This window comes from Gobio gobio (assembly GCF_949357685.1).
Source record: "Gobio gobio genome assembly, chromosome: 13".
In the NCBI taxonomy this organism is placed as follows: Eukaryota; Metazoa; Chordata; class Actinopteri; order Cypriniformes; family Gobionidae; genus Gobio; species Gobio gobio.
This window is the reverse complement of record NC_137106.1, coordinates 12,182,807-12,205,572: the sequence shown is the minus strand read 5'-3', so window position 1 is coordinate 12,205,572 and position 22,766 is coordinate 12,182,807. Positions and strand designations below refer to the sequence as shown.

Here is a 22,766-nt window from a genome sequence, read left to right as displayed (position 1 = left end):
TACGTAACAGTTAATTCCACCATATATAGTCCTAAATTGAATATGCAAATTCGGGCTGAAAGCAGTTTAAACTTCAAATGTCTTTTTTAAAAATGTTGCTAAGGTTATTGTAATAAGGAATTAATAAAGAAATTGCATATCATTAATACAGTTAAAATTATATATAAGATCATGAAAACAGTAACTACTGATCTCATCACAATTCTCACTCATGTTCTCACCTGAAAATTCCCTTACAAAAAAGTTTATTCCAATGTGTTAGTCCTTTTAAACTAAAAATAAGAAAGTAAGTATACTTTCAGTCTATTATGTACAACCCCAAATCAGAAAAAGTTGGGACAGTATGGAAAACGCAAAAAAAAAAAAAGAAGTGATTTCTAAATTTACTTTGACTTGTATTTCATTGCAGACAATATGAACACAAAATATTTCATGTTTTGTCTGGTCAACTTCATGTCATTTGTAAATATGCATCCTTTCCTGTCATTCAGACCTGCAACACATTTTAAAAAAAGTTGGGACAGGAGCAATTTAGGGCTAGTAATGAGGTAAAATGGTTAACTAATGATGTGATTTGAAAGAGGTGATGTCAACAGGTGATTGTAATTATGATTTGGTACAAAAGCAGCATCCAAGAAAGGTCTAATCCTTTAGGAGCAAAGATGGGCCGAGGATCGCCAGTTTGCCAACAAATACGTGAGAAAATTATTGAAATGTTTAAAAACAATGTTCCTCAAAGAAAGATAGGAAGAGATTTGGATATTTCACATTCAACAGTGCATAACATAATTAAAAGATTCAAGGAATCTGGAGGAATTTCAGTGCGTAAAGGACAAGGGCGCAAGCCTGGGCTGAACAACCGTGATCTCCGATCCCTCAGGCGGCACTGCATCAAGAATCGTCATTCATCTATAAGCGATATCACCACATGGGCTCAGGACTACTTTGGCAAACCTTTGTCAAGTACCACAATACGTAGTTACATCCACAAATGCCAGTTAAAACTGTACTGTGCCAAAAGGAAGCCCAATGTTAACAGTGTCCAGAAGCACCGTCGACTTCTCTGGGCTCGGAGGCATCTGGGATGGACCATCACACAGTGGAAACGTGTACTGTGGTCAGATGAATCAGTGGTTCAGGTATTTTTTGGGAGTAATGGACGCCGTGTGCTCCGGAGCAAAGAAGAAAAGGATCATCCAGACTGTTACCAGCACCAAGTCCAAAAGCCAGGGTCTGTCATGGTATGGGGTTGTGTCAGTGCCCTTGGCAAAGGTAACTTGCACTTCTGTGAAGGCACCATTAATGCTGAAAAGTACATGGAGATTTTGGAGCATAATATGCTGCCTTCAAGAAGACATCTTTTCCAGGGACGTCCATGCATATTTCAACAAGACAATGCAAAACCACATTCTGCACACATTACAAAGTCCTGGCTGCGGAGCAAGAGGGTACGGGTACTTGACTGGCCTGCCTGCAGTCCCGACCTGTCTCCAATAGAGAATGTGTGGCGCATTTTGAAGCGCAAAATGAGACAACGAAGACCCCGTACTGTTGCCCACCTTAAGACTTGTTTGCAGGAAGAATGGGACAAAATTACACCTGAAACACTTCATCACTTGGTGTCTTCAGTCCCTAAACGTCTTTTAAGTGTTGTGAAAAGGAATGGCAACATTACAAAGTGGTAAATGCTTTACTGTCCCAACTTTTTTTGAAATGTGTTGCAGGTCTGAATGACAGGAAAGGATGCATATTTACAAATGACATGAAGTTGACCAGACAAAACATGAAATATTTTGTGTTCATATTGTCTACAATGAAATACAAGTCAAAGTAAATTTAGAAATCACTTCTTTTGTTTCTTTTTTTTTGCGTTTTCCATACTGTCCCAACTTTTTCTGATTTGGGGTTGTACTTCTCAGTGATATACTGAAAATTGCATTAAAGTGTACTTGACTAATACGGACAGAAAAGTCTAAGTATATTTGGCCTATACCTGTACACAATCCTTTGATATAATTATGTATTCTAAGTATACTAAATTGGCTTATAGTTGTGTTTACTCTTTTGATTGAGTAGCCTATTAAATACTTTTTTACTTATAGTTTAACATACTGCCTTATAAACTTACATTGTTTGATTTATAAAGAAAACATATAGTATGTTCCTAATTCTGAGTATGTGAATTTTTTCAGTTAGTCCACTGGTAGTGGAATGTACTTCAAATCTACTTTACTATTTCCCTGCCACTGACTGAATGTTCCGTGATTCCGAATGTTATTTGTGACAAAATGCTTCCTGACGGAATTTTTCACTGTTTTAGGGGGAATGAAATGTCGAACCCAGGAAGAGGAAACAACTGTAAAGCTTTGGGGGTGTTGATGGACTCGATCTACTCCATGTTTTGAATCTGAATCCATAGTCTTTGACAAAACACAATTTTCTCAGCTTTTTTGTGTTGCTTTTTTATTTTTAAGAATGCATGAAGATAGAATAAAATGTTTTTGTTTGTTTAAAAGCAGAGTCTCTGTTCTTCCTTTTGATATACTGTATGCTCAGATATTCATACAAAAAAAATATTATAGGGGCCATGAAATTTTTCTGAAATTGATCATAAATGCTGGTGCTGGCATTTTTTTTAATGCTTGTGGGGAAAGTGTTAAAGTACAGTTAGAGGTACATTTCAAGTAGGCCTATAAACTTAATATCTAAATAGGAACATAGTAGGCTATACTTAAAGTGCAAAAATAATATATAAGCAGAAAACTATAAATATGATGTTAAGTTCACTTACAAGTATACTTGCAGTACCAAACTAGTAGTTTACTGAGAGTATACTTCAAAGTGTACTTTCATAAACTAAAAAATGTATTTATGTATTTAACTAGTAAACTATCAATACGTTCACTTGTAGTACAAGCAATACAAATGAAAAACGTAGTTGTAAACTAGTGGTGTACTCAGTTTACTACTGTTACACTTAAAGTATATATAAAAGTATACTTTTATACACTAAAAAGTGGGCCAATTTAGTTCCAAGTAGTATTGAAACAGTAAACTTACTAGTTGTCAGTTCTACATTGATATTAGAATACTTACTAAAGTATACTTTAAAATATATGAACTTTACTTAAGTATACTTACTAAAATGAACTTGAAGTATAGGCTACTTATTTTTGTATGGGTTTGTGAGCGCCCATAAACCAGCCCATGATATTTTAAATCAGTATAGACCTTGACGTCCCTCGACAGGTTTGAAAGAGAAGCTGTGAAGGATAGAAAACCATGTTTTCAATGGCATCCGCTGTAAAAAGCTGTATAAAGCTCTTAGATCACTTATAATTTTCCACACCTTATGTCTTTTTTTTATTTTTATTAATAAATAAACTCAATCATGTTCCTACCAGAGACTTTATATGAGCCCATAAACCACTAAATCCAGTATGTACATTCTTTTAAATAAATATATAGTTTATTTAGTTCATATTTGGTGTAGAAGAGGAGATAACAGTTAAGATCAGGTGGTCTGAAGTAGAATCCTTTGAACAATCAGTAGTATTTGGTGCAGTAAAGCACTTATAGCTTGTGATCCTAAAGACACTTGGGGTTAAATATTAATCGATTCCTATTTTAAGTTTCTTTTAAAATATCTTACAAATAAAAAGGAACCAGCTGTAATCCAGATTGCAAGACTGGAGAAACTGGAATAGAGGGTGACTCTCTAAGTAAACCAAAGAAATTAACGCCTGAACTCTCTCGTGAAATTAGCATCCCCACCCGAGACACAATCTCACTGAGTCAATCACCTTAATTTACATTTCATTCCCTTCACCCTCATCTCTCCTCTCCACATATTGAGATGACCTGAAATTCACCCAAAATCTACATGGTTTAATGTGCATATTTATTATTGTGTAATATTCATTGCTACTGCAGATACAATCAGCCATGCATCAGAATATACATTTTCATGAAATGAAAACCTTTAATTTCAAAGACAAAAATAACCCAGACATTTTTAAAAACGATTTTCTTTTGTGTTCCACCATAGAGGTTTGGAACGACATAAGGGTGAATAAATGCTTTTTATTTGTGGGTGCACTATGGTCATTTGATCACGGGGGGCAACTCACTTTATTTGGAAGAAAACTTTTTAAAAAAGTGTATTCATTTATTTTGGTGTAAAACTTTTATTTAGTGAACCTTGAATCTAATGAATAAATAGGTTTCATAAGGATGGAAACACACCCCTCCCAAAAAGATCCTGTAGGATGAAATGTAGTACAAACCATTTCAGTACCTTGGCTGTGATTGAGCCCGTACGGATGAGATGCTGATTCTTCTCAATGTTCAGCTTTAGGAGAGGCTGCAGGTCTTCTAGATCTGTCACTGTGACATTTGCCCTATGGGTGCACATTGACATTATATAGGTTGAAATCTGGCTCAGTGAAAATAGTATGTAATTGGTATCAAATTTAAGTGTCCCTTCCAGAATCTAGATACATACAGTAGGGCTTTGGTGTGGAACGACCCTTAACTCTTCCTGTGAGGTCCAGACATTTTGGTCGTCCATGACATATGTGCTAAAACACTTACATTTGGTAAATCATACTTGCTTGACGTGCAAGAACAAACCTCCATTGATTCTTCTGTGAGACACGCGAAAACAAACCTTTTATCGTGCGTCAAGCAAGCAAGCTTACACTTCTGTTCACCATTTTTGAGTGCTTTATGTGATCGCTGACGCTGATCAATGTTCTGTACAGAAATCTCTCAGAGATTTCATTAAAATATCTTAATTTGTTTTTCAAAGATGAACGAAAGTCTTACTTGTTTTAAATTACATGACTTAGTAATTGACAGAATTTTCTTTCCCCAAGTTCCTGACTCCATTGTAGAAATTATAGAAGAATGGTTGATGAAATATTTTATTTATCCTATAGAAAACAATTATAGAAATAGAAGTTTGTGTGGCCACTGAGACGTTTTTGCTTAGTCCGGGAATTTTAGTAAACCACAGGTGGCTGTGAAAGAATAAAACCACTATTATGTCATGTGTGGAGGCTTCTCGCCTCTGGGAGGGAGTTGACTGTCCTTGGAAAATGTTATATCTTGCTTCTGATAAAGGATTGACCATCAATTGGCAGGCTTCCACAATCAGAGAGAAAGACTTTTGGGTGAAAGAGGAGGGGTGAATCTTGCCAGAGAATTAAAGGGTTTGTTCATCCAAAAATGAAAATTCTGTGATTATTCTTCTCTAATTTAAGTCACTCGGTTACTGCAGTGTAATGGAAAAAGGTATAAGAATGGCGTCCTGGCCAGAGACAATTTCAGATGTTCTGCAGGAATCTCGGCTGTGATGCTTTGTTAAATAAAGTCTTATTTTGACTTCTGGAACTCTGCATCTTGAGCTTCATTTGCAAGAAAGAGATGACTTTTCTCCACAACACCTAAGGAAGCCATAGTTCAATACAGGGGCACTTCACCTATTCCTCCAGAAACTACATGGAGCAAAACGCTATTCAATAAATAACTAGTTTTATGGATTTGCAGCAATTTAGCTGGAAAAACTTGACACAGTCTCACTAGTGGCCAACCAGTTTTATAGCATAGCAAATATTAAAATTGTAATCAGACATTTGAAAAAATAATTGTTTGACAAAGTTAAATAAGTATACGTTTATTATGTACATTCCCAGAATCTATTTCCAGAGTTAACCACAGCCCTTTAAATATAGCATTAAAGGTTTGCATGCTACTTTTACGTTATAGAAAACCAAATATGTGACCCTGGACCACAAAACCAGTCATAAGTCACACGGGTATATTTGTGGCAATAGCCAACAATACATTGTATGGGTCAAAATGATAAATCTTTCTTTTATGCCAAAATCATTAGGATATTAAGTAAAGGTCATGTTTCATGAAGATATTTTGTAAATTTCCAACTGTAAATATATATAAAAATGTATTATTAGTAGTAATATACATTGCTAAGGACTTCATTTGGACAACTTTAAAGGTGATTTTTTTGCACCCTCAGATTCCAGATTTTCAAATGTGCCAAATATTGTCCTATCCTAACGAACCATACATCAAAGGAAAGCTTATTTATTCCGCTTTTTTATGTGGTTCAGGGTCACATATGCATTTCACGTGGTGTTATTGGATCTTTTGTGACACTTCAGTCTATAAGAAATCATTTCTTACCGTTTTGAAGCATTAAAGCTACACTGTGTAACTTTTTTAGTTTATTCTTAGCTAAAAAACACTTAGTTCTTTCAAAAATATATGTGCTCACTAATGTATATTTACTTCTTTCAAGTAATAAAGTATTCTCGTAAGTTTATAATATGCCATTGAAAATACATACGGATGAGTGGTTCGAATGCCGGTCGCCATGTTGTCCCTCCATCTTGAAAGTACATTAGCCAAAGAGGGACATACTCGTAAAGTCAAGCTTCGCCTTTCGCGTTTTAACACTCGATGGCACCGTGTCGAATGTGGACGAGGTCGAACTGGAAGCCATGTTAATCTTGGACTAAATTGGCCACCGTAGGAGTTAAAACGAAATCGGAATTGAGAGGAACAGAAACAAATATTCACTGGATCGTCATATACATTTTCAACGCTAGATGGGGGAAAATATCACACAGTGTAGCTTTAAAAAGGTCTCATTATGTTACTGACTGACCTGAACCAAACAACATTACAACATGGCAGAAAAAACAACTAACAAATGTGACTGATAACACATTTTCACAGCTCACAAATACAGATAATTATATTAAATAAACAAAATATAGCACAAGAAAAAAATAATGCTTGTAAAACTACAAAAAAAGCCCCAGGGAATGTATATAGCACTGCATATATGAAACTGTCCGTATTGCACTACGTCTTTTCATTTAACTGGAGTCCCACTGTTAAGTAATTAGAAATGACCTTCCTTCTAATTTGTCCTATGGGATTCACTCTTTGAGAAGATGGACAATATGAATTTTGAACATTCATTAGGATTCAAAGTGGATGGTACAATGAGATACTCTCCTGGTACAAGCTTGAAGAATTTCATCACATGTCTTGCTATGAAGTTCACACTACTTTCCACAGGGCGTTTGCCGTAGAAGAACTTGTCTGGGAGCTTCTTATCTTTCATCTAAAGGAGAATTAAATATAAAGTTGTATTCATGCAACCAGTTTATTTTGTAAATATCATGTTATTTATGCATTTTTAAAGTTTAACACGTTTAAGCCTGAATGATATTCTTTACTTGCCTCTGGTGGTATCTGTAAAATAGAATAAAATAGAATAGCACACCATTAATAAGTGGAAACCAATATGACAGTATTATGTGACATTTCCTGTGACTCCAATAGAGTTATTTTGTTAATATACTGACCGCAAAAACACTGAAGGCGATGGCGTAGTTAGAAACTTCACTTCTGTTTCTCTTCTCATGGTTCTGCATGAGGGACACCAGTATGTTTTCAGGGCACTGACCAGCACATTCCTTATCAAGCGCCTCAATCCTCACCCGAAACTGAGGGTTCGTCCAGAAAGAGTCTACAAGACATACATTGAATCAGACTTTTGTGGTACATGCAGTATAGGCACATACACACACACACGGCCAATATTATGCATAGACACAGAAAAAGCACAACCATGCATTTGCTCATAATACGACCTTTATTATTGAGGCAGCCACCAGCTGTAGTCCCAGCAACCCAGCTGTCATTGTAACATGTGGAAGTCCAGCTGCATTCAGAGGAACTGTCCAGAAAATCAGGACTGAGGCAGCAAATATCAGTCTGTCTGAAGTTTGTGGTGAAGTCCTCCATTGACATCCTGCAGTAAAATATGAGTCACTGTCAGCATTTGATTAGTTAATGCAGCAAGAGATCATATCTGAATCTACAGTTAATGCCCACCAGAACTCCCCGTCGTTGGCCAAAGAACAACACTTGGATTGCTCCTTCTCACTCACATCGTTCCACAACGGTGACCTAAAGATATGCAAAAGCATATATTCAAATTTTACATGGGGTTATGCAAACCGAGAAAACAGCAGCAAATAAAGAGGGAAAAATAGATATCATAGATAAGTGTGTCAGTTTGGTATTGTTTAATGAGATTTCTCTAATTTCAACAGGCTGGGATGTTTTAAGTGACTAGCATAAACATCAGAATTCTTCAAATCTTTTTTTAATTAATTGATGTTTGTCTTTTTGTCCTTTTTTCCCCACCAGAAAATGTCACTTGTCACGAAAGATATGGCTTTTGTTTTTAAAAAATGCCTTTTGTTTTTAAAGGGATAGTCTATTACAAAAGACAAATTGATTCAAAAGACAAAACACATTCACTCTAAATATGTCCTTCAGTGAATGAGAGTTGGCCGATTCCGGTGATATAAATGACAGTGACAGTTGAAGTAACTGCAAATGAAAAACCAACAGCACTTGACAACCTCCAGCGATTTAATCTTTGATAATGTTAACATTCCGACTGCATTTTAAACGAAAAACTATGGAATTATATTTTCCAGACAATATTCAAAAGGAATTGCAAATTGTACCCATTTGCGATTTCACTTTCCTGAGTCCTGCTCCAACCCTCACAAAATTCAAAGAGGAATCACAATCCCCTTTGCACTTACACTTCTGATGTCTACACAGTCTATGAGGTTGGCCTCATATTACAGGAGGTTTGTGCATGGTTTTTCCAGCACCGTGGACCCACTTTTCCGCTTGCTGAAGAAGGACAAGTCCTTTGCTTGGATTGAGGAGTGTCAAAACTTTTTTGCTGACCTGAAACACTGACCTGGCACTGCCCTTCATTCTGGAAACAGATGCCAGCAATGTGGGTATGGGGGCAGTTCTCTCTCTGCTGTTAGGATTATGGATTGTGGCCTACTACAGCAAATCGTTTAACAAGGCTGAATGCAGATACTGTGGTACTGTGGATACAGGGTCAGGCCATGCAAACGCAGAGGCTCTTTCTTGTCAGCCACGCTTAGCCGACTAAAGTTGGTACTGTGACAAAAGGGAGGCCAGGGACAGAGAGCTGGAGAACCCAGACACCAGTGGTGCTTCTGTGGTTTGTAAGCATGGCAATACACCAGCGTGTTTGGCGGTGGGGACAGTGGGAATAGAGGAGGTGGCTGCAAGAGGAAGATGTGGACCTGCAGCCAGTAATCCAGTGGGTCCAAATTTAGCAGCGACCTCTGTGGGAATAAGTCGGCCATTCTCTCTTTGTCCATGAAAAAACCTATGGGCCAAATTCAAGGGCCTGGCATGCGAGATGGGGTGTTAGAGAGGGAGTGGAAAGACCCCACCACTGGGGAGGGGAGGTAGCAGGTGGTGTTGCCCAGGTCGCTGCATGAGGGGGTTATCAGGGCTGCCCTTGAGACAGTGGGGTCTGGGCACTTTTTTCTAGCATACACATACCCTGAGTATGCTAGAAAGCTTCAGGACTTATTGGAAGCTGCTCATAATTTTGCAAGGAAGTTGTTGTTAAAAGTGGGGACCCAGCAGAAAATAAATTACAACCTGAAAGCAAAAGGGTGGAATTTCTAAGTGGGAGAGCTGTTGTGGGTATACAGCCCTCAGAGAAAGAAGAGCAGGTGCCCTAAACTTGATTCCCAGTGGGTGTGGCCGTGCAGTGTTCTGGAGAGATTCTGAGAAGTCGTTTACCGAGTTCAGTTGCCTCCGAGGGGTAGGAAGGTGGCTGTGCACAGAGACAGATTGGCACCTTAAAGATGACGTGCACCGGCCTCCTCTACAGTTGTGCCTACCCCAGAGGGACCCCAGTCAAGCACTGCCAGTCCTATGGCAGTCCCACATGCAGCCACACCAGTTCTTGAGCTGCAACCCTTGCATTTGAATAGCCCTGTTTCAGTTACACAAGAAGGCCAACCCGAAATGGTTCAGGGACTTTGCAAAGAGGGAGCAGTGTAGCAAGTCTTAAGAGTTTTTTTATGTTCTATTCAGGAGTGATCTAAGTACATGTATGTTATTTTCATATGTTATTTGTTCTGTTTGTGTGGGGCTTTAAGGGGTGGGGTGTTCTTCAGAAGAACAAGCCTGTGCAGTTATGGGTGGGCGGGAACTTGGGAAAAAGATCCAGAAGTTTGGAGTTAGCTGGTCACACAGGTGCTCATGTTCATAAAGAAGTTAATAAAGCAGTCTTAAAACCGTTAAGTGAGTCTACCATTTTCTCTGTTCGCTACATTACACTTAAAGAGCTACTGTTTGAAAGCTGACAAGTTAAATTAAAAAGTTGCTTAGCATACTAATAACTTAATACAACTCTCAAACCTCATTAAGATTTTTTTTAATATAATAATCATGAATCATCTAGTGGTACAATCAAAGAATGAGGCTTGATCAGTGTTGTGATTAGTGAGCCTATAGTTTCTCTATAAGAGCCTATATGACTCTTACTTGTCACTCCAGTCACCGGTCCACTCGCCTTTTGCCCAAGGGTTCAGCACTCTCACCAGCCTTACTTGTTTTTCTTTGCATGTTACCTGTCAAATACAACATGACATGAACACAATGCTTTGAGTCACATAAAGTAGTGATGTTCAATTCTGGAACTCATCATTCTTTTGAGTCAGTTTATTATAGGAACAAAATCCTATACAGGCCTGAGGCACGTACTGGAAATATGCTTCTTATGACTACTGTTAATAAAAAGCATTTTATATCACAGTTCGAAAAGGAAGATACAGAAAAATGCAACATGTGCAGCACAAATCTGTCATACAGGCTAGATAAAATTATATTGAGAACACGACAATATATATTTCCGCGTTGTTGCGGAAAGAGCGTGTCCATGGAGTTACACCATGACTAAGACAGCCTTTTGTGACATTGTAAGTTATAATATTATGTTTATTTTACGTATATATATATATACTGTAGGGCTGCAACGACGCGTCGACGTCGTCGATGACGTCGACTACGAAAATACGTCGACGTGCGTGAAATGCGTCGACGCGTCGGCGGCACATTATTTACGTTCTAGAATGGAACAGAAGATCTAGAATAATGGCAGCTTCTGCTCCCGGGCATAGTGAAAATTATCATTTATCATATAAAGCCAGACCGCGACATTCAAAAGTGTGGGAGTACTTTAAACAGAAGCCGAGTAAAACTGTGCTTTGTTCGCTCTGTAACGCCGGTTTCACACTGCGCGCGCAGGCAGAGCAGAAGCTGTGCGCGTGGAGAGCGGGAGCTATCACACTGCCAATCAGTGTTGCCAAGTCCGCTTTTTTCCGCGGAATTGGGCTACTTCTACACTGTTGCCGCGGGCTGTGTCTCATGTCCGCGGGTTGAAGCAAAAAAACACACATATTTAACCCCCCGAACGCGATGTTTACCAGAGAACCTCCCCGAAACGCGATTGGGCTTGTTTTGGGCTTGTTTTGAGTAACGAATGGGTGGGTTTTGTTGTGTAAACCTGGCAACCCTTCCAGTGTTCTCTCGCGCAGCTGAACCGTGGCGCGTGTATTGCAACAGACGGTCACATTTTCCGGGGTTCTTCTCCGACCCCAGTACGTCTCGTGCTTTTATTTATTATGGGCTGCATATATCTCCTGTTAATGCGACCTGGTTCCCCTCTGTCCCAAACACATATGCATAAAACATGCTGTATATAGGTAGTTTACATGATTAAAGTAACATTAAAGTTAAGATATGCCTCTAGCTTTAATCATTTAAATGTGTCTTTGAAGTTTGGGCAAAAACTTCTGGCAGCTTTAGTCGTTGTTTATGCACATGTATCTTCAAAATAGACGACTAGTTATACTATATTAAAACTATGCTGAAAGCTCCTGTATGTGAACCTTTTGCAGATAAATACAAGTGCATTTTCGTTTACTATTGACACAAATCAATAAGTAAATCATACTCAACTACTAGCCTATAGTAAACAACTTTTCCTAATTAGGCCTACTCTGTATACATTTTATGATGAATAGTATCATTATATATTATGTTTAAAAAGCTTCTTGTGTTCATATATTTCATTATAAAATGGCAAACTATGTACACTACCTTTCCTGAAATACAATTAATATTGTCATCATTCATTGATTTCATGTTAAAATAATATACAAATTCACTACCCTCTTTGAAATACAATAATCAGTAAAAAAGAATCATAAGATTAATCTGGAAAAATAATCGTTAGATTAGTCGACTGATCGAAAAAATAATCGTTAGATTAGTCGACAGAAAAAATAATCGTTAGTTGCAGCTCTAATATACTGTATATATTTATGGGTTTATATATAGTTTATGGGTGTTCATTCAGCTCTTCAGCTTCAGCACATACAGATACAGCAATGATGTTATTTGAAACAGTAATATTAACCACTTAAACTCGGAGCGGCCACTAGCCTGACAAGCCTGACAAGCCATGCCCACATCAAGATGTTGGGTCTGGGAACTCACCATTGGCAGGGCTCAATCCGAGAGGCGCGATAAACGGTTGTCTTTCAAATTCCCTCTGCACGCAATAGGATAGCGCTACAACCAACCAGAGCAACGAAGAAGGTGAAGCTAGTTGATAGATTAAACTTTTGCCGTATCCGGTCGGCAAAACTCCAAACACATCTTCCTTTTTTAAGAATGACTTCAGTGCCGTTCTTTGTTCTTTTCTCAAAGAAAAGCTTAACTCCAAGTCTTCCAGAGTCGTGGCCAAAGCCGATTCAAAAGACCACTGTTCGCCAGCTTCTTTGTTTACAAGTAGCATGCGGAACCGCCGCAACCATGCCGTCATTATGTTAAGCCCGCCCACCGACTCTATACACAATGTTATTGGCCTGACCAGAGTTTGTTTTTTCCAGCTTGCAAGCCAACGGTGTGTTGCTAGACGTTCCTGGCTGCAAATTAGATTTGCTGCCGCTAGGGCGCGTCTAGATTTCTAGGCTAAAAAAATACAGCTTTACTTGAAAACGTGATCTCTAAAAGCATCATGCATAACAGAACATCTTGTGTCATATACCATAGAAATGGACTCAACCAGCATATTTGTTTTACCTACAGACCAAGCTATCTAAATGTAAAACATCACCCATGCACATGTAAATATTGTAATTATGTGTCTTTTGAGACACATATTTTATTGCTAACTTTGTGAAACATTAGTAAGTCATATGAAATTATATATTTTTACATTCAGTAGATGGTTCTGATTCAAACGTGTCCAAACTCAACATAACATGGCATGGAGATCTTGAGAAAATCATTGGCGTCGCGATCATGATGCAGCGTCATTTGAAAGTTCAAGCACTGGAAACTGGATGGGTTGTTTTGAAAGCTATAAAATCTGAAGGCACCGTGATCTGACATTTGATTCTGTGCAGACTTACCTTGGAAACCCCTGTCACTGTATATGCATGGCCTTGAACAATGCCATTGGGTAATACTGTGTTTTCAGATGTTTTCTGATTTGGTATAAAAAAAATAAAACAGACATATTAAATCAATAATGCTGCCAGGTGAAATATGTAACAAGAAATAGGACAAGCCTGAGGTCACTGCTTACCCCCTGAAAGCTGCCACAGGCCATCAGAGCCTTTGCTTTGGATGCACGGTTCATCAGGCTCCACAAATCAACAGAAGTTTTTGCTGGTTCAAAGCGCAAATGGATGCCACCAGTGAAGTCCAACAGAGCCTCGGATACAACACCAGAATGCATGTCAGCATAGGAGCCGCACACCCTGTAAAAGTCATTCTAAATTTTAAGTATGTACTACAGTAGACCAACAAGCCTTTAATGCAGGGGTCTCCAAATTCAGTCCTGGAGGGCCACTGTCCTGCAAAGTTTAGCTCCAACCCCAATTAAACACACCTGGGGCCAGTTGCATAAACTAAGCCATTATGTTAAGACAGTGTCTTAAGATCTAGTATGAGCCACTAGCAGTTAGGCAAGTGGCATTCAGTCTTACTTTTTGTATCAAATTAGGCCAGTCTATGTTTTTATGTAACTGATTAAAAAAAATGATGAACAGTTTTAAATAAAAAAATGTATGTCTAACTTGTAAGACTAGTCTTAACGGTTTATGCAACCGGCCCCTGAACGTGCTAATCAATGTCTTACTAGTGGCTACTTTGGTTATCTCTGTATGTATAGGCCTAATAAAAGGAAGAGGCTACAATAAAATGAAAAATTTTATAAAACACCACTCTGCCTCTTTTCGTTTTCGTTAAAAAAAATCTTAAACATATTAATAGCCACACAAATGTAGTTCAGGCAACGCGTACATTGATTATCTTCACTGCATATATTTATAACAAAACTAAATATAACAACCCTGCCTCATTTCGTTTACATTTTTAAAAAATATTTTTCAAATCAATTCAAATAGGCTCTCTCTTTATAAATAAACCACAGATTTGAGCTTTAAACAAGTACATTCTCGCCTGAAAAAGTCTTAAAACTACATTTTGTGACACAATAACAGTAGTATTATTAAATAACGTGGGTTTTCTCATCCACTATTGACACTTGTTGGTTGGTGCAAGATGCATTCTGGGATACCTGTCTGTCTGAAGTCCACAAAAGTCTCCTCTCGATGCATCCTCGATAAAAGGGGCGGATCAAGGACACGTCCAGGGATTTGAACTGTACTTGGCTAGATGTGAACTTTGAATTGCAACAGTTCTTGGGCTGTGACTGATCACGATTCACAAGTCCATGAGAACACAAGTACAGACAAGAACGCATATTGAGAAACGGCTTCTGATTAGCTGGTTCAGGTGTGTTTATTTGGGGTTGGAGAGCTAAACTCTGCAGGACAGTGGCCCTCCAGGACCAAGTTTGGAGACCCCTGCTTTAATGATTGATTCTGTGGGATTGCTCAAATTGGTGGTGACTAAAATAGACTGTTATCATTGTGTCAATGTCAAATAATTCCATCTGTAAGGCAACTTCAAAATCAGGGTACGTACAAAACATAAAAAGGGCCATAATCTCTTCTAATATTGGTTAAACAATATTTTTATGTTCAATAGCAAACATACTTTTAAACAATGAAAGAAGACTCATTTTAGGATTAACCTACTTGGCATAAGCTTTCTCCAGCAAGGCAGGCCAAAACTCATTAGATGTAGTTGAACGAACAAAAATGAGCTTGCCATTGATCGTTGGCAGTTTGTCATCAATGACAACGTCAATCCATTTCCCAAACCTCCAGAACTGTATGAATTAAGCAGAAGGCTTAAGGACTGATAATTTGATATTTTTGTATAAAATGTAAAAGTTATTTTGAACATGACCAAAGAACTCACTCTGAAGTGGAATATCCCTGCATAATCTTGACCAAATGACTGGTCAGCTGGCATGACCTGGTCCATGATATCGTCCTGAAAAGTTAACGCTCCAACAGAAGCAAGAAACCAGCAGTTTCCTAAAGTAAAAGCACAAACATTAGCAAAACCTATCTTTCATTGAGTTCACAAAAGGCCTTCTGTTGTATATAGTGTGATGCTATTCTCTGCATAGATACAGTATCATTAAAAATCCAATGCCTACTGAAGTAAGTAAATAAACACAGAAATAAACATACCTAAATAACATCCTTGGGAATAGTCAAACCTGGAAACCTCCTTTACAATGAGTTGTGGGTCTGACACTATTTTCTAAAGAGAGAAATGAATTAAATGTAAACATCATACAATAAAATTTGCCCTAAGGATTTTGGGGATACCAGAAGACATTTAGACTTTCAAGACACTTAAGATGTCTTGCCACAATTGTAATTAAAAAATGTTGGAAAATGCTACAAATAAACCCGTTCTTACAAGCCCTAAGAGATATTTTCCAACAATTGATGATGACAAGTTATTTAAGATACGTTCAAACAATAATGTCTATATACTTTGAACTGTTCTTGAAAGTTTCTGAAGGTCTGAAGATGGAAAGTCAAAACAGGTAACTTACTGATGGACTCAACCACTTGATTTTTTCCAAATCCAATTTAAGTTTCTTCTTTGGGTCAATGGAGCTGCTGTCTGAAGGGAACTTATCGTCAACATATCTCTCTTTTTTTATGATGCAGCTCTTCTTCAACTCCTGGTAGTCCTGATCCAAGAATTTCAAAGGGACGTCAAGAGTGCCGGTTTTGACTTCAATCCTGGGTATTTTGTTCACATGAGGTGGAGGCATTTTTTCAGTTGTAAAAGTCTTTTTAGGAAAATATGTAAAGAAAAACAGATAAAAGTGTCACTTCTGGCTTCTGTTACTGGTGAAATGACACAGCACTATGCTATATTATGGTGTGTTTTTAAAGACACAAGAGATAAGAGACTTGTTTGGGCTTGTTAGACCTGTTTGGGAGAGAAATATTGTTCCTTTGTAAAACATATCTTGAAAGCTATTCAGAGACTTGCAATATATAGATAAACTCAGATAAACTCTATTTTTAAGATATAAATGTTATACTTTAAGGATAATAACTCACCTAAATGAGCAGTCTTCTCTTACTAGGTTTGACTGATTCTCTTTGTTCTGCCCTATAGGCTCTGGAATTCCGTGCTCAGACGAATTAAGTTTTCAGGAAGGGAGCAGTACAGTGTGTAGGTTTTGTCTTGCATTAACTGAAAAAGACTTCCGTATTACTCCCAGCTGTGGAGTTGCATAACAGTTAATTCCACCATATATAGTCTTAACTCTGAAAAACTGAATACGCAAATGAGGGCTGAAAGCAGTTTGAACTTCAAGTGAATTTTTACGAATGTTGCTAAGACAGTTAATGTTATTGTAATAAGGAATTAATAAAGAAACTGCATCAGAATTATCATTAATACAGTAAAAATGAAAAAATAAGATCATGAAAACTCTACTGATCCGTTTACAATTCTCACTCATGTTCTCACCTGAGAATTCCCTCCTTACAAAAAAGAAGTTTATTCAAGTGTGCTATTAGTGTATTTCTTTTAAAGAAAATATACTTAATTGCACTTAAGTATACTTGACTTATACTGACAGAAAAGTCTAAGTATATTTGGACTATACATGTACTCAATCTTTTTATATTATTTAAGATATACTTAAAAGTAATTATTCTAACCATACTTGGCTTGTAGTTGTGTTCAACACTTATACTTAATCCTTTAAGACCTGAAGGCATTTTTAGAGTTGTTTTTTTGTGGCATACACAAAAGTAAAGACTCATAACTCCAAAACTATAGCCAGGAGAGTCAATAGGTACAGTGCATCCAGAAAGTATTCACAACGCTTCACTTTTTCCACATTGTGTTATGTTACAGCCTTATTCCAAAACGGATTAAATTCATAATTGTTTCCCTAAATTCTACAAACAATACCCCATAATGACAATGCGAAAGAAGTTTGTTTGAAATCTATATTTATAAAATTTATAAAAATAAAAATACATCTACATAAGTATTCACAGCCTTTGGCATCAATTACAGCCTCAAGTCTTTTTGCGTACGATGCTACAAGCTTGGCACACCGATTTTGGGGCAGTTTCTCCCATTCTTCTTTGCAGGACCTCTCAAGCCCCATCAGGTTGGATGGGGCACGTCAGTGCTCAGCCATTTTGAGATCTCTCCAGAGATGTTCAATCGGGTTCAAGTCTGGGCTCTGGCTGGGCCACTCAAGGACATTCAGAGTTGTCCCATAGCTAGTCATAGTTCAATCTTGGTTTCATCAGACCAGATAATTTTGTTTCTCATAGTCCGAGTCCTTCAGGTGCCTTTTGGCAAATTCCAGACGGGCTGTCATGTGCCGTCTGGCCACTCTACCATACAGGTGGTTGTTCTTCTGGAAGGTTCTCCTCTCTCCACAGAGAAACGCTGGAGCTCTGTCAGAGTGACCATCGGGTTCTGAGTCACCTCCCTGACTAAGGCCCTTCTCCCCCGATCGCTGTTTGGCCGAGCGGCCAGCTCTAGGAAGAGTCCTGGTGGTTCCGAACTTCTTCCATTTACAGATGATGGAGGCCACTGTGCTCATTGGGACCTTCAATGCTGCAGAAATGTTTCTGTACCCTTCCCCAGATTTGTGCCTCGATACAATCCTTTCTTGGAGGTCTACATGTGATTTTTTTTGTTTTTTATTTTGAATAAATTGGCAAAGATTTCAAACAAGCTTCTCTCACTTTGTCATTATGGGGTATTGTATGTAGAATTGAGGAATTTTTTTTTTTATTTAATCCATTTTGGAATAAGGCTGTAACATAAAATTCAGCAAAAGTGAAGTGCTCAGGCATTTGCCTGGAACACTACAAAGACGTGAGTCGTGGTTTGAAGACGTGACTTACCGGCTCAAAAACCTGCCTGGAACGCAGCATTAGTCCCAGGTTGTATTGAAGTAGTACATTTATAAGTATACTTCTAGTACATTGATATTATTGAAATAAACTTACTGCATAAAGTATGTACTTGAACATTACTTAGTAAACTTATTTTTTCTATGGGTTTATGAGCGCTCATAATCCACTAAATCCAGCCCGTGATTATTTAGAATCAGTATAGACCTTATTCAGAGCAGAGCCTTGACGGGTATGAAGGTGAAGCTGTGAGGAATTGACTTCCCATGTTTTCAATGGCATCCGCTGTAAAAAGCTTAGATCACTTATAATTTTCCACAGCTAGCTGTCTGGAGTTTTTTTTTTTTTTTTTTTTGGTCTACTGAAATTTCTTGGAATGTGTAAATGGTTTTTCCTCCCACCTGTGACTTTATATGAGCCCATAAACCACTAAGTCCACGCAATATTTTAAATAAATATATAGTTTATTCAGTTCATATTTGGTGTAGAAGAGGAGATAACAGTTAAGATCAGGTGATAGCATTTTATCCTAAAGACACTTGGGGTTAAATATTAATCTATTCCTATTCCTAAAGTTTCTTTTAAAATACCTTACAAATGAAAGGAACTAGCTGTAAACCAGATGAATCTCCAGGGTACTGTAACAATATACTTTGCCACTACTTTACTTTAAATACCTTAAATTTTCAATTTGAAGTCATAGTCTATATTTTATAGAATGAACAAAAATCGAAATATTTCCTCAAAGGAAAGAAAAACAAACAAACATCTGCCTCTGTAATTAATTGTGACTTCAACAAACATCCGTCCTCAGTAAAAGCCTTCCTCGTAAAAGGCATTCAGTCGACTCTTCTTCGCAGGTGGAGAATGTGAATGTCAGGACTGTTGAACTCTGGGTCTTGTTTCTCAGGTGGGATCTCCTCTGACTGGAACTCTTGCAGAAGTAGCTATAAAACATTGTTTTAGATGAGGAATAAGACAATAGCAGATTTAGCCTGACAAGAAATGTAATTGGCTTTTTATTCATGCATTTATAGGGGACCTATTATGCAAAATTCACTTTTATATGGGGTTTGAACATAAATGCTTCAGCAGTGTGTGTACACAAACACCCTATAATGCTATAAATCCACCCATTCCTTTTTTATATTCCTAGTAAATCATAAACAGTGCCTCAAAATGACTTCCTACACAATGTTTTCTTCCATCCTCTGCGCTATTTTTCTGTAAATGCACTAGACAGACGTATTTGACCGTTCATCTTTTACAGCGTCTCGCGCAGGAAACAGCATTCTAAAAAGGCAGCACTCAAGCTAAAATAAGTTTAGCTTTTAAAAAACGCATATCGACACCTTTTTTTGGGGGGCATGGTATAATAAAGGATCTGTGGCGTATTTTGAGCTAAAACTTCAGACACATTCTGGGGACACCCAAGACTTATATTACATTTTGTAATAATAGGTCCCCTTTAATATAAATATATTCTACTGGTCTAACACACTCTTATTAAAGTATTGGTGTAATATAGGCTTTCACAGTTTATTGCTCTCACCTTAAAGAATCTCTTCTCTATCTCAGGATTGACACCAACAGTGCGCTGCTCATAGCAACAGATGATGCACGTCTCTGGTCCAGCCAAGAGTTTCAGAGTCTCCACTAGTGGCTCCACAGACTGTGGATTATAAAACATGGAGGCTTTTAAACCTAGTGCGGATAACTCTGGACTGTATAGTTAACTATTGCTGTATGGGTAACTGAAGTTTTGGATGTAAAAAATAAAGCATATTATTGTGTAATATTCATTGCTACAATACCTGCTCATAGTAGATACAATCAGCCATCAGAATATAATGAGGATGAGGTAGAACATCTTCAACACTTCCTCCCCTTTTAAAAGGGAACATATTTCAGAAGTTTCACAAGTCATTTTCATTAAATGAAACCCTTTCATTATAAGGACAAAAACAGATCCTTTTCAAAATATTTTCTTTTGTGTTCCACCATAGAAAGCAAGTCATAAAGGTTTGGAACGACATAATTTGTGGGTGCACTTTGGTCATGTGATCATCTTTTGGTAGAGTTTAATATAGTGAATTAATTTATTTTGGTGTAAAACTTTTATTTAGTGATCCTGGAATCTAATGAATAAATAGGTTTCATGGGTTTTAAGGATGGAAACACACCCCTCCCAAAAAGATCCCGTAGGATGAAATGTAGTACAAACCATTTCAGTACCTTGGCTGTGATTGAGCCCGTACGGATGAGATGCTGATTCTTCTCAATGTTCAGCTTAAGGAGAGGCTGCAGGTCTTCTAGATCTGTCACTGTGACATTTGCCCTATGGGTGCACAAAATAGCCTAATTTTAATTGAACAATATTTGTGTGTAATACTTATTATCAGAACAAAGAACACTTGAACTTTTAGAATATAATAATACATACATTTTCTTCAGTTGTTTGAATGGCCATCTATCAAATTTAATTTATTTTAATTTATTACAGTAGTTCATATGGCACAGCATTCATAACTCACCCCAGAGTTGCAGCCACGAGACCAACTAGTCCTGTTCCTGCGCCCAGTTCAATAACGTTCATGGAGGACCACATACTAACACCAGACTGAACACTGCAAAATTGTCCCGTTTCGAGGTATTTTGACAGGACAATAGCAGCGTCCCATACAACACAGCCCACGTCCCCTTTACTACACTGATACAGTCTTAAAACAGACCCGTCATTTTTTTCTATTTCTCTAACAAAATAATGTTCCGAATCCTCGTCAGTCGCCATGTTCTTCTTCTTCTTTTGGTTTTCATGGCGGTTGGCAAACCGATTTAAAGGTGCATTACCTCCAACTACTGGACTGGAGTGTCGGCAGCTCTCTCTCTCTCTCTATATATATATATATATATATATATATATATATATATATATATATATATATATATATATATATATGTATGCCTATATATACATATATATACATATATATATATACATATATATATATATATATATATATATATATATATATATATATATATATATATATATATATATATATATATATATATATATATATATATATGTATATATGTGTATGTATATATATATATATATATATGTATATATATATATATATGTATATATATATATATGTATATATATATATATGTATATATATATATGTATGTATATATATATATATATATGTATATATATATATATGTATATATATATATATGTATATATATATATATATATATATGTATATATATATATATATATATATATGTATATATATATATATATATATATATGTATATATATATATATATATATATATATATATATATATATATATATATATATATATATATATATATATATATATATATATATATATATATATATATATATATGTATATATATATATATATATATATATATATATATGTATATATAGGCATACATATATATATATATATATATATAGAGCTGCCGACACTCCAGTCCAGTAGTTGGAGGTAATGCATATATATATATATATATATATATATATACATATATATACATATATATACATATATATATATATATATACATATATACATATATATATATATATATATATATATATACATATATATATATATACATATACATGTATATATATACATATACATATACATATATATATATATATATATATATATACATATCCGGATAAGCGGAAGATGATGGATGGATGGATGGATGGATGGAGTTTATTGTCAAGGACATGCAGTCGTTTGTGTGTGTTTGTATGTGTGTGTCGTAAAAGAGTTTCTGTACCATTTTAATTGCTTGATCAATAATTGTTCATATTATAAATGTTAATATAACGCTTCCATTTTTGCGACACACAACCCACATTTGAAAGTATTTGTGACTGCACTGTTTAGTGATGTTGATAGTTTTGTGCTGCTCCGTTCTACCAAACGTGATGGTTTTATATTTTGCCACTAGATGGCAGTTCAGACTCATTGTTTGTAGCCTATATGATGACATAATTTACAGATATTATGTACGCATGTGAAACTACAAATGTAGTCAAATCTTGTTATGACCAAAACATTTGCTAGATTTAACTCAACTACAGTGTGATCATATTCAGTGAAAATGGAATATGTAATTGGTTACAAATTGAAGTGTCCCTTCCAGAATCTTAACTACTAGGACCCTACTCTTCCAGGTGAGGTCTAGACATTTGGTGCATAGAGCACTTACATTTGGTAAATCATACTTGTTTGACGTGCAAGAACAAACCTCCAATTATTCTTGCAGAAGCTCAGATAGGTTTGCGAGACTGAGACACGCGAAAACAAACCTCATTGGTTATCATGCGTCAAGGAAGCATGCTTACACTTCCGTTTACCATATTTCAGTGCTTTATGTGTGTTTGCTGACGCTGTTCAATGTTT

The 22,766-nt window shown here is 36.7% G+C and overlaps 2 protein-coding genes across 4 annotated transcripts; both read right to left on the bottom strand.

Moving 5' to 3' along the window:
• Positions 1-5,580: 5,580 nt before the first annotated feature.
• LOC307135842 (calpain-1 catalytic subunit-like) lies at positions 5,581-16,640 on the bottom strand. 3 transcript variants are annotated; one of them, XR_013817722.1, is made up of 13 exons: positions 16,473-16,610; positions 15,953-16,195; positions 15,579-15,651; positions 15,301-15,419; positions 15,075-15,208; positions 13,556-13,730; positions 13,380-13,454; positions 10,444-10,529; positions 7,933-8,007; positions 7,689-7,849; positions 7,397-7,564; positions 6,181-7,156; positions 5,664-5,787 (listed from the first exon to the last, which is right to left on the bottom strand). XR_013817722.1 is itself a non-coding variant. In XM_079832530.1 (12 exons), exons 2-12 carry the CDS (start codon positions 16,175-16,177, stop codon positions 7,146-7,148), a joined length of 1,302 nt encoding a protein of 433 aa, XP_079688656.1. In that variant the 5' UTR covers positions 16,178-16,338; positions 16,473-16,640; the 3' UTR covers positions 5,581-7,145. The 3 variants fall into 3 exon arrangements, 2 of the variants coding, with proteins under 2 accessions (XP_079688656.1, XP_079688657.1); XM_079832530.1 differs by having other exon boundaries at positions 5,581-7,156; positions 15,953-16,338; positions 16,473-16,640; XM_079832531.1 differs by having other exon boundaries at positions 5,585-7,156.
• A 2,017-nt stretch (positions 16,641-18,657) lies between these two features.
• Positions 18,658-21,113, bottom strand: vcpkmt (valosin containing protein lysine (K) methyltransferase). The gene is made up of 5 exons (XM_079832821.1): positions 20,837-21,113; positions 20,527-20,640; positions 20,117-20,189; positions 19,855-19,974; positions 18,658-19,249 (listed from the first exon to the last, which is right to left on the bottom strand). Exons 1-5 carry the CDS (start codon positions 21,091-21,093, stop codon positions 19,142-19,144), a joined length of 672 nt encoding a protein of 223 aa, XP_079688947.1. The 5' UTR covers positions 21,094-21,113; the 3' UTR covers positions 18,658-19,141.
• Positions 21,114-22,766: the final 1,653 nt, after the last annotated feature.

Bases quoted from the DNA above. Each gene is read 5' to 3' on its own strand.
- LOC307135842 (XM_079832530.1), bottom strand. From the start codon at position 16,177: ATGCCTCCACCTCATGTGAACAAAATACCCAGGATTGAAGTCAAAACC. The intron at 15,420-15,578 runs GTATGTTTATTT...CTTTTACTTTAG, and splicing joins TTCCCAAGGATGTTATTTAG to GAAACTGCTGGTTTCTTGCT. The intron at 15,209-15,300 runs GTGAGTTCTTTG...TAATTCATACAG, and splicing joins CAGGGATATTCCACTTCAGA to TTCTGGAGGTTTGGGAAATG.
- vcpkmt (XM_079832821.1), bottom strand. From the start codon at position 21,093: ATGGCGACTGACGAGGATTCGGAACATTATTTTGTTAGAGAAATAGAA. The intron at 20,190-20,526 runs GTTTGTACTACA...CCCTTTTAAAAG, and splicing joins ACAGCCAAGGTACTGAAATG to GGGAGGAAGTGTTGAAGATG. The intron at 19,975-20,116 runs GTATTGTAGCAA...TATAATCCACAG, and splicing joins ATTGTATCTACTATGAGCAG to TCTGTGGAGCCACTAGTGGA.